The 12,924-nt window shown below is 40.2% G+C and overlaps 1 protein-coding gene across 1 annotated transcript in view; it reads right to left on the bottom strand.

Annotated features, from left to right (window-relative positions):
- Positions 1–12,924, bottom strand: part of PTPRR (protein tyrosine phosphatase receptor type R) — a 269,586-nt gene that overhangs the window by 186,937 nt on the left and 69,725 nt on the right. The window contains exon 3 of the mRNA XM_082256719.1: positions 815–928. Coding sequence (XP_082112845.1) covers positions 815–928 — 114 coding nt within the window. The remainder of the gene's footprint in view (positions 1–814; positions 929–12,924) is intronic.

Here is a 12,924-nt window from a genome sequence, read left to right as displayed (position 1 = left end):
AGTTCGGGTCCCCATTGACTTCAATGGGGTTCGGTGTCCGGGAAAAGTTCGGTAAAAGTCCGGGACACGGACCCGGACTTTTTTTTAAAGTTCGGCCGAACCCGTCGAACACGGACATCTAGGTGTTCGCTCAACCCTAACATTAAATTATTAAAGATGCTAGCTTTGAGAGTAAGGAGAATCAGAAGAAGTTCTTCAGAAGAATGGTTCTAAGTTATCTTGATATAATATCTTTATTGCTTAACCTATATGAAATTAAGTAGGCAGTAAAATGTATCACTGAAACTCTAAACTGTCCAAACAACTCATGTGATTAACTTTTATAGATAAGATTAAAATGTTACTAATATCTTAGAAAAGTAAACCCGGTAAATAGGTGTTGACATAAAACCAATGCAAAAGAAACAAGCTGTTATATGTAGCAATACATGCTGTTGCTGTTAATTTATTATAAGTAATGATAAAGCGGAGGCCAACATACTGTTTTATACTTATTGAGTTTGATTTAGCACAACACCATTTTCACCTTAATCTGGGTTTACTTGAAACAGTTAATGAAGTTTAAAGAAATTACAATTTTCTACATCCCCCTGAACAGGTGAAAGTTACTACTTCATGACATAAAACTCATAAAGTGTCAAAGGATTCAAGTAGTCATACATCACTAAAAAAATTATTTAAAGCCATATAGAACACTTGTAGATGATGAATTAAAACTGGCTGAACAAGAAAGATGTGCAAAAAAAACATTTATTCTATACAGAAAGCAACTAACTACTAATACCCCTACAACTACAGCGGTCAGTCCACTTACATTGAGCCGATTGATGTGTACTTGCTGTGGCATCAAGCCTAAAGCTGCAGCAACTCCCTGACGGAACTTCCGGAGCAATGTTGTGTTCAGCTTGTTTACATCCATTTTCAACATCTGAAAAACAGAACAAATCCCTTGATGAAACATTCAGTTCTTTAGACACAACTATACTGTTTATGATCTGTGTTTCCATTTCCTATCGTCAAAACAGTCTATTGATTCCACATCTATTTACATATTTCATGCAGGATCAGTCACCACGGTAGCCATATGCCATCACTTCCTCCCATCGGTCTTTAGGAACTCAATGCCAACAACCAATCTACTCTTTTAGAAACCGTTCTTCTATTTAATGAATGTCCACTCAAGCCGTGTTATTCTAGTAGAATTCAGACCATCAACTACAGTGGAAGGGCTAGTCACCATGTTTACTCTAGTACAGGGGTCTCCAAACTATGACCCTCCAGTTGTTCAGGAACTACAGCTCCCATCATGCCTAGTCATGTCTATGAATGTCAGAGTTTTACAATGCCTCGTGGGATGTGTAGTTATGCAAAAGCTGGAGGGTCGTACTTTGGAGACCCCTGCTCTAGTAGTACCATCCATACTTGTATACTTCTGTACTCACCTGGTGTCCTTGTAAACAACACTAAGTTCAACATTGTAATAAACAATAGATTAAGGAAGCAAAAATGCTTTCTTACTATATATTGAATATAGCTGTATAGGTAATATGATGGAAGAATGTACAATAACTGAATAATGTCTAACAGTATAAATTCTGGTGGAACTTTTCTGACCCTTACAAGACATCTATACTGAGCCCAAATAAAGCAATCATTACTGACCTGCCCTGAGAATGCTAACTGCCCAGTTGTCTTGCAGAATCAATGGCTTCCTCATTTTACATTATTCCGGAACAAGTATCATGATTTCAGACATGACTCTGGAGTGCTTCTGATATATTCAGAAGATCTGCAAAGGCATCCTTCATGTTCCTTCTTCTATGTTACCAAATATACTCATTAATTGTAGGGATTGACATGCTTAGCTTGGATCAACTGGAAGTCAGTGTAGGTGAATGGAGCAGGAACTTTGTTTTCTTATTTTGGTTTGGTATACACTGGTACTTAAGACATGAACGGACCTGCTCTGTTGAAAATACCTAACATATCAGCTATCTTAGGTGTCTGCAACATGTTCTTTGGTTTCACTAACACCCCATATAATGTGGCACATCCTATATACAGAAAGTCTTTTTGTGATAGAGTCAAAAAAGTCACACTATATCCACTGTTTTCAATGTCCCCTGTTCACATCATACATGTGCGGTGGTGTGCAGAAAAATGCAGCTCAATCGACATAGGGAATGATTTACTAAAGGCAAAAAGACTGTGCACTTTGCAAAGTGCAGCAGCAGGGGTAACGGAGTTGAAACCGTTTAGGCACCATAACATGAAATAAAAAGTAATAAAGTAGAAGAAGGCTGAGACTGTAGCCCCAGCACAGGGAGAGCCTATCTTACTCCTAACTAGGCAGAAGACAAACTGAGTTGGAAATACTGATAGCAGGGGGGTATTGGACCAGTGGGACAGCCCCCATAGGTGTGTCTATGTAAATTACTTTGTTTTTAACAAGTCTTATGCCTAGTAAGAGGTCAATACCCATTGGTGAAGACTGAATGAGTGGGCGGCGACTGTCAGAGGACGTAAGAGAAATATGATTGGCTGATGGAAGCCAGCGGAGCATCTTCTCATTTACTAAGCTCTGGAGCATCTGCTCTTGCATAGTGCAACTGCACATTGCAAAGTGCACAGTCTATTTGCCTTTAGTAAATCAACCCCTATGTGAACAAGCCCTGCAGACTGGCACTCAGCATTAGGAGGTGTGCAGAATATGGGTTTTCTAATTGCACAGCCATGTTACCAGTTCCCCAGGACAGGCAGCTATTTTGAAAATTAAGCACACCAGATTTTTTTTTTTTTATGTTCACATAACATGTTTTTTATTTGTTTTATTTTCAACAATTTAAGCGGTCCCCAGGTTACAAACATCAATGCTTTTTTTTTGCGGGAACGGGGGGAAACGCAGTTCCGGCACCTCCAGCACTGAATGTATTTTAAGGCAAAGAGTGCAGGAGGGTCTATTGATGCTGGCTGCTGGGAGATCTAATGTCACTGGAGGGGATCCATTTTTGTGTGTGGGGTATATTGTTGCTGGTTCCTGGGGGTTTTTTTGTGGCTGGCTGCTTGGAGATCTGTTGTTGCTACTGGGGATCTATTATTGCTGGATTGGTATTTTGTTGCTGAGGGGGAGGTCATTTGTTGTGTGGATGATCTTTTGTTGCTAGGGGGAGATCTATTGTTACTGTAGTGTCTGTTGTTGCTGGTGAGATCTACTGTTGCTGGGGTTGGGTCTATCAAATTACTTACATATAACTTAGTGTCACAAAATTATTGTTGGGTTTATATTCTCTAAAAAGGGCTGTACTGGGAGGTCGATAGGAGGAGGAACCAAGGAATGGTGCTCAGAGGTGGGTAGAGGGGCAGAGACGAAGAGTGCGTCAGAAGATGGGGTTCCTGTGCCTATTCTTTGAGAAAAAAATGTCCTGCAAACATCTGACTTACAAACTATTTCAACTTACAAACGGAGGGAGACAACAGGAAGTGAGAGGAAATCTACCCCTAGGAAGGGAAGTTCTCATGGGAAAAAGGTGTCCCCACTGAAGCTTTTTCACCAATCCTTGTTTCCATGACAACCCAAAATGTTCAAAATCCAATTGTCACAGAGACAGAAAGTGAGCTGAAATCTTCTGAACAGTGGCACAGACAGCAAAACAAAGATTACAGGGGTATTAACCCTTTTCCAACTTACATACAAATTCAACTTAAGAACTAACCTACTAATCCTATCCTGTTTGTAACCCAGGGACCGCCTGTACATGTTTTTACTTAAACAAAATATGCCATGCTTTTATCAGATGACCTTAGTGGCAGTTCAAGAAAACATTAGGAGGAACTTAGCAATTTTCTTAGTTTCGATTGCATGTGCATAGTTTGGTGTAACAGTGCTGCTCTATAATGTAGATGAGTACTATGTACCAAGTATATGCAATTAATGCAGTAAAAACACAAAAAGAGCAACAGTTTCATATTAGGTAGGTCAGTCATTCTCAACCATGGTTCCTATAGTTTGCTAGGGGTTCCTTGAGCTGGGCTTGACCAACCTATCCTATCGGATGGTGTCTGCATAATTCTGGGTCCAACACCACTTAGCAGAACCATCAGCATAGCTTGTCTTCTTCTCAATGGCTACCAATGTAAGGGGTATTTTTCCCAGTGACCTCTGATATATTAATTTTACCAGGAGTTCCCTGAGACCTAAATATTATTTTAAGAATTGTTTGGGGGTAAAAAAAGACGGAGAAAAGCTAAAGTAGATGCACAATGTTATCTAGTTTAGGTCAGTGAAGGGAAATTCCAGTGTAAACTTGTGTTATTTTTCATAAGTAGGAGGGTTATAATTTATGTCCGGTACTCCTGTCAGCATCTCCCCTGGCAAAATTTCTCAACTACCGTTGTCACAGGGAAGAAAGTGAGGGCAAATCTTTCTATTCTCTATCTGTTACAGCAGATGAGGAATGTATGTATAATACAAACACCTCTTTTAGTGAGCACTAGTGAGGGATGGAAGTGAGGTAAAATCTCTTCAACAAGGACACAGACACCAATAGGTGGAGGTCCACTTTAATGGTTACATTTATTGCAGGTTAACATACTTCTGCCTATGGCGTTGATTTACTAAAGGCAAATAAACTGTGCACTTTGCTTTGTCTCATTTACTAAGTAAAGCTTTACAATAACAAAGACAGAAAGATGGGACTTTAAAAGAGGTCAACTAGACATGAACGTTTATTGAATAAATACATATGCATATACAAGCTTGTATATGCATATGTATTTATTCAATAAACTTTCATGTCCAGTTGACCTCATTTAAAGTCCCATCTTTCTGTCTTTGTTATTTTATATATATATATATATATATATATATATATATATATAGGGATGGAGGTAACTAGACATTCTATGTTCCAATTCATATATTTTCTTTAAGTAAAGCTTTAACTCAATTACTAAGCTCTGGAGCAACTGCTTTTGCAGAGTGCAACTGTACTTTGCAAAGTGCAGTCTTTTTGCCTTTAGTTATTCAACCCCTATGTGTCGGACAATGGCTGCTTCAGTGTCGGTTCACACTAGCACGACTTGTCAGGCGACTTGGTCAGCCTGGCAAGTCGTGCATGGTCGCTCCCACTGAGTAGTACAGGAGCCGTTCCAATAGGAGTGACACAAGTCACTCCGACTTAGAAAAAAGGTCCTGAACTACTTGGGGGCGACCTGGAGGCGACTTGCATTGACTTCCATTATGTGAAGTCTGTGCAAGTCGCGCCGAAGTCGCACTGCACGCGACTTCACAGGTCGCCCCCTAAGTCGGAGCGACCTAATGTGAACGGGCTCTTAGGTTCAACTACTGTAAAATCAATACAACCAAAATGATTTATAAAGCACTCTATGTACTGTAAACAGACTAACAATATACTCCAGACACGCACCACTCATGGCTATAGAGAAAATAAGGTAAAAATGACATGTGTATGTATATATATATATAGATAGATAGATAGATAGATAGATAGATAGATAGATAGATAGATAGATAGATAGATAGATAGATAGATAGATAGATAGATAGATAGATAGATAGATAGATAGATAGATAGATAGATAGATAGATAGATAGATAGAGGGTAAAAAGATTGAGAAAAGCTAAAGTAGATGCACAATGTTATCTAGTTTAGGTCTAGATAGATAGATAGATAGATAGATAGATAGATAGATAGATAGATAGATAGATAGATAGATAGATAGATAGATAGATAGATAGATAGATAGATAGATAGATAGATATACATATATATATATATATATATATTACTGTATCTAAGGTAGCTTCCATAAATGTTTCTTTCACAATTACCTTCCCAACATGGCAGTAGCATCTTAAGAAAGTGTGGCTAGAAAAGAAACAGCTACCTCACGTATACTTATTCTGAAAGTGGAGATCTTACCTGTCATTTGATCCCAAACCCTAAATTCAATGTAACGTTAGCTCAGAGAAAACAATAAATCAATGCGGAGAATCCTTTGTGTACTCATACCTTGCTGCTTGCTCTTCTGAGGTCTCTACTTCAGTGCTCCGTACACCTGCCTCTTAAAGGATGATGACATTGACTATAAATTGTCTCTCTCATTAGTCTTACAATTTCCAGAGAGCCACTGGCGTCTTTTTTTCTCTCTTTCATTTTCCAACCAGAAGAAGCTTATATGTTATACTATATTGCTCTCTAAAAAATGTGATTACATTTCTATTTGTTGAATCTGAATTAAAATAATTCTGTATTTGCATCCTTTATTTTTGGTATGCCGTTCCTAGTTTAGTTAAGACATTTAAATACAGTAGCTGAACTGTATTATTAAAAAAGAAGGGGCATTATTAAAAAGTCTCATGCCAGCCTGTGTTTGGTTCAGTGCTCCGGTTTTGGAGAGTATCGAAAGTCAATTATTTTTTTTTTTTTTTGGTCAGAGTTAGATAACCTGTCAGCTTTTTATTTCTGTCTGTTTCACTGCTAGGTAGATGCCACTTTATTTATATATCCCCACAGAACACAGAGAGCAAAATATAAGCTGGAAGGGTCCATTCACACTAGGTGTGGTAAGACTCTGCTGGGCAGCTATTTCCAGCTCATTCCCACTGCAAGACAAAGCAATGTTTGTCTCCTGCAAGACCAGTTCACACCAATGTATTGCAGTGGTGTGTGCTGAAAAACAGTACAGCACGAGGTACTTTTTTTAAGTACAGCACACTGCAATGCAATCCACCACCTCACACCGTGTTGTGGCCAATAGAACTTAATGAGATGTCAGTTTGTGACATTTCTATAAAGTTCCCTTAAAAAAAAAAAAAATAAATGAACAGTGCGATGCACCTTTGCAAGCACCACTGTCACCCTATTGCAGACCAGTGGCTGCATGGGACAGTAGGCAGGAAAATACTTACATTACTTTAAAACTTCAAATAAAAAACACAGACACCTTAGATTATGGAAAAGATTGGCCGCGGCCGTTTATTGGTTTCAAAAATGTTCAAAAACAGGTAAAAACACACACTAAGGCTACATTCACACCTGAGCGTAGCGTTTTCGCGCATTTTTTACCGCGATTTTTACCGCGATTTACAGGCGTTTTTTGTGCAGGCGTTTTTTGATTGAATAGATATCAATGGAAAACGCCTGTAATCTGCCCAAAAAGAAGCTCATGTACTTTTTTGAGCGTTGGGCGTTTTGTATACAGCGTCAAAATGCTCAGATGTGAACAGGGGCCATTGAAATGAATAGGATTTGTCTTGTTGGGTGTTTTGAGAGCTGATCCTAGAGCAGAAAAACTCCCCAAAAACGCCCCAAAACGCCTAGATGTGAACGGAGCCTTAACAACCCAGCCACTACGGCTCAGGCTGCATAAATAAATATAATTTCGGATAAAAACATAGCTTCCATCCATAAACAAACATAGCTCATTCAGATGATCAGCAAAACCATCCCCCTTTGTTTTTACAACAAAGGTGACTCACCACATAATAAAGGCCGCGACAAACAAGGGGAGAGAGGGATGGAGAACACCACAGATATGCCTTCTGAGGGAAATGAGCCCCACTAGGATGGAACCCCTTTTTTATAGCCCACTTTAGCAAATCCAGAAGCTTCTTTAGCTGTCACGCAGCCCTGCAGGTGACTTCTGTCACCCGCCAAGCCACGTGACCTCCTACTGTACAGCTGACTACCTCAAACAAAGCTTACCCTTCCTGCCCTTTTTTCCCCGAGGAAAAAAGGAGGGAAAAAACGCCTGACCTCTTTCCCGCCATGAGGAAAAGAGGCCGATTTCTGTCATCCCTTTTCCCCTCATTCTATCACAGCTGATGTGCACTGGCCCTAAGGGCTTTTAACCATCCCCTACTCCAACAAAAATGTTGGGTATACTTTATTGGGATGTACATTACAGGGTATTTTAACAAAATATTTAACCTATTTAGGCAAGTATACTCACCTATGCTCCAACAGCCCCATACCCACGAGGTCCTTAGCCAGTGCTGACATCTTCTGTAGGGCTTCTCCATGGTTTTTGGCCTTTGGCCATCTTGAATGGCTTGTGCAGGATGATAGCACTCCGGTGCATGAGTGGGAGTCATCCATCCCAGCAAACTGGCACCATGACGGAAATTTAAACAAAGCTGCACATACGAAGCTCAGTGTACATTCTTCTGAGGATTTCGAACATTTTATTTTATTGCAGAGGAGACATTGCATGTATCTGCTGCATAAAGAGCTTGCCTGTCCACATTTTTTTTTTTTTTTTACCTTTAGTTCTACTTTAGGGTCTGTAAAGTGAACATATGTGCAGTGGGCCTAACATTTCCTTTTTCAGCAACTTGCTTTAATTTATTTTGTTTTGTTCATGTATGTAGAGAACATAGAAATGGAAGCATGGCAGCTGGGATGTGTGCTGTTTGCAGTGAGATGGCAGGTCCCTTGTCAACGCAAGTTGGCTCCCCAGGGTAAGATGGCAGTTTCTTTATTACAGGTTGCTTCCTTTGCCTGGAATTTATTCATGCTCTACCTTATTATTGTGAGGTGTGTTCATGATGTACACAGAGAGTATTTGCATATATATCAGATAAAAATAAAGTGAATACTGTTTTTTACTCTATACAGAGATATGTGTAGTGTATGTACATATGTCTCTATACATGGGGTAAGAGCTCAGTGATGGCGCACAGTGTCCTACTGTGTACAATGCTGGTTAGGTGATTTCTCTATCACAACTGTTGCTTGCTGCTTTACATTTATGTTAGAATTAAAGTATACTTCTAGTCAAATTTTGTTTTGGGATTTTGAATAGGGAGGTGAAGAGATACAGCTACCAACATGTTTCCATTGCATCCAAAATAAATGCCATCAACAGTGTCTGTCTGAACCTCCCCCCTTCCCTATATACAGTGGGTATAGAAAAGAATCACATGCCTTCAAAATAATCACATTTTGTTGCTTTGCAGCCAGAAATGAAGACAGACATGGTTTCTGTTTTATCCAGCTGTATTTACTAGTGCAACTGATAGCATCCAAGTGAAAGCTATAACACCAACATGTCAGAAAAAAATTAAAATAAAAAACAGAATCACTGAGCTGAAAAAAGGATCACCCCCCTTGTGTCCGTATTTTTTTGAACCACCTTTTGCTTTAATTACAGCCTTTAGTCTGTTGGGATATGTCTCTACTAACTTTGCACATCTAGACTTTGCAATATTCGCCCACTCTTCTTTGTAGAACTGCTCAAGTTCAGTTAAATTTGATGGTGACCGTTTGTGGACTGCAGTCTTCAAGCCATTCCACAGATTTTCAATGGGGTTTAAGTCTGGGCTCTGACTAGGCCATGCAAGGACATTCATCTTTTTCACCTTCAACTACTGTGTGATCATTTTTGCTGTGTGCTTTGGGGTGATTGTCATGTTGGAAGGTAAACCGACTTCCCATTGCCAACTTTCTGACAGAGGGCAGCAGATTTTCCTCATTATTTGGAAGGTATTTTGCCCCATCTATTTTTCCTTTTATCCCGACAAGTGCTTCAGTCCCTGCTGCAGAGAAACACCCCACACTGGATATTACCACCTTCATGCTTAACTGTAGGAATGGTGTGGCTACAGACCCACCGATAATCAATAGCTTCAAAATCACGACTGCATCCACCATGCCAACCATGTTACAGTAGGGTTAATGGTCAGTGGCAGCCGGTCCATAAGGGGAGCAGGGGCACAGCCCCCCAAAATTCATAGAACTGTTTAATTTTAAATAAATGATAATATGACTAAAATTTCTAACATCTTAAAGTTAAAAAATGTTAGCCATATTATCATTTATTTAAAAATAAATAGTTCTATGTGTGTGCAGTAAACTGTGCGGGGCACCTGACTAATAGGTGTCTATTAGGTCCATCAATTTCTGACAAACAGGCAATTAGAGGCTGAGGCTCTAATTGGCTTGTTTTATGTTATCCTTGAACCCTCCCACTATTGATTTTAGCGAATCAATATTCGCCATCACGTCACTTCCAGTTTTCGGCTTCTCATCCCTGCCAATCAGGAAGCTGAAGATTTGGAACACAGAAGCTGCTGGGTATCAGCCTCGAGGTTCCGCTTGCAGGTAAGTCTCATGGCATCCTCTGGTGAGTGCGGAGGGGTTTTTAGCACCAACCGCCCCTGTTAATGCTTAACGGATAAATGCAGGACACAATCTACACAGTTTTGAAATAAGTTATCTTGGCCGCTTGGTAAGGTTAACGGTTGCAGTAAGGTTAAAGTTATTAGGTAAATCCAAGACACAATCAATGCAGACGTTAGAAATACGTGTTTCTTGCAGCTTGATGTTTTGAAATGAAATGTAGCAGGCAGTGAAACCTTCACAATTTTGGCCTGCAGTGCTAGTGAAAAAAACATAGGAATAGCAGGATTTAAGCAACACCCACACATAAAGAAAGTGAGCGCTGGTGAAACCAAATGTAGCAACAGCAGCTAGCACGCAAAGGTGAATATATAACCCTCAGAAAGACATGTAAACAAAAAGTGCAGCTCTAAAAAAATAATTAATGAGTGTCCAAATCAGTGCTATAACGAAATATAAATAAACGAGACCAATAGCCTCATATCAAACTATAAGGATCCAGTCAAAGAAATAGTAAGTTCTTAAAGTAGCGTGTCATTTAAACGCTATAGTGAATATGGGGAGAAGATCGTCTTGTTATATAGGTTAAATGAAAAGCCACCAGTGCACTTCTTATATATAAAGTCAACTCAAATAGTGCTCCCGTCCACTCAGTACTCACTCAAATTGGGCCCAGAGTTCAAAACAGGCTGCATGGAACGCTCACTAAATCGGAGCCAAAAATGGGTACTGCTGGTTGGTGGGTACTGCTGGTTGGTGGGTACTGCTGGCTGGTGGGTACTGCTGGCTGGTGAGTACTGCTGTTTGTTGGATACTGCTGTGGGTACTGCTGGTTGGTGTGTACTGCTGTGGGTACTGCTGGCTGGTGGGTACTGTTGGTTGGTGGGTATTGCTGGCTAGTAGGTACTTCTGTGGGTACTGTTGGTTGGTGGGTACTGCTGTGGGTACTGCTGGTTGGCGGGTACTGCTGTGAGTACTGTTGGTTGGTGGGTACTGCTGTGGGTACTGTTGGTTGGTGGGTACTGCTGGTGAAGTGTGAGGAGTGGCGCAGAGCCGTGCTTCCTGTAGCTCCACTCTCCTCGGTCTCCTCTCACAGGCGGAGTGCATTTGATATCACTCTGCCTGTGACAGAACAGAGCCAGAACTACACAGGAAGCTTCAGCTCCGTTCTGGCAGCTCAGCTCTGACACAGACAGCCGGGATATCACCCGTGTGTCAGCCAGACATCTCAAGTCTCTGGCATGTGGGCTGCAGCTGTCTGTGTCATAGACACATATAACACTGAGAAACTTCAACATTAGGGATTGAGATCATGGGGGGGGGGGGTGAATCGAGATTGCGATTCCTATACAATTAATCGTGCAGCTCTAGTATATACTAGTAGCTTTTCAAACAAACACGCATACAGCTTGAGGTCTGTCATTTAAAATTTCACTGGCTTATAACACTCAATTTTAGAGTACATGGACATTGCATACTCATGCAAATACATACACTGTTAGTAAATTTGTTCATTAGAGAAAACTTTTCTATTGTGCTCGTTCTTTTCACTGCGGTCGAAAAGCGAATGCTGATTTGACCCCACTAATGATTAGAAAATTGAACACGTTCTTCAAATGAAAAATATTCAAAAGAAAATCTACTAGTGTATATCTTGCTTTAGGCTAGCTCTAAACAGCACATCTTCATTAGAATAGGAAGCCGAAACATACCTGGCTGCCTACTGGTTTCTTTCCTTTATTTATAGATATTCTTGCAAGTTGAAATAATTCTATAATTATAATAGGAGCTTCCAGTGTTAAATATGTTTGTTACTAAACCTTAGGTTAGCCTTTATATAGCCTGATCCTTGCCTAACAATAGGTTGACTCATCAGGTTAGTGGTAGGATCAGGCCATTTATTGCCATACTCAGCTGACCTTAAACATCTAGCATACCTTTAGACTCATGTAATAAAGTGGTAAAGCTTAAACATTTTTTACCTTAATGCATTTCCTGCATTAAGGTAAAAAATGTTTCAGTGTGTATATAGCCCTCTCACCCCCTTATACTTACCTGTATCCCATCTTGATCCAGCAATGTGCCCACATGAAGCACCTCTCTTCTCTTCTCCTCACTCTCACAGGTTTTGCTGAGAGCAGTGGGAGCCATTGGCTCCCCCTGCTGTCAGCCAAATCCTGTGAGGAGGGAGCGAAGGGAGCGAAGGGAGCAAACGTTCGCGAGACACAAACAGCGTGGCTCGGGATCAAGCCAGCAAGTATGTCATAATAGGAAGTGACTTCCTATGGTGGCACACAAAGAAGAGGAGGAACCAAGAGGGCCGCCAGGGGGACCTCAGAAGAGAAGGATCAGGGCTGCTCTAAGCAATTCCATTTCACAGAGCAGGTAGGTAAACCATGTTTGATATTTTAAAGGAACAAAAAAAGACTTTACAAATGCTTTTAGTGCAGTAACCTTGAGTAACCCTTATTCAGCCAAATAAAAATACACAATATTTTAGCAGCCATCTAATGATAGTGTAAATTTCTGCCAGCAAGTGAAATGCTTTGATTTTTAATACTTTCCAATGATTATTAAATATGTCCACACTCACAGCATCATTACCACCTCAAAGGCCACATCTATCCCATTTCCCTGTAACTGTACCTGACTAACTATAGATGTAGAAAATATATGATAAGAGTTTAATAGAACAGGTAATTGACTGAATGATCATACAATGAGTAACTGTAACTTGCAGTTTACTAAACAGATGCAATAGAAAATTTAGAAATTATGAAAG

This window comes from Pelophylax lessonae (assembly GCF_965119305.1).
Source record: "Pelophylax lessonae genome assembly, chromosome: 4".
In the NCBI taxonomy this organism is placed as follows: Eukaryota; Metazoa; Chordata; class Amphibia; order Anura; family Ranidae; genus Pelophylax; species Pelophylax lessonae.
The sequence above is the reverse complement of the archived record's forward strand: the minus strand, read 5'-3'. Positions and strand labels throughout refer to the sequence as shown.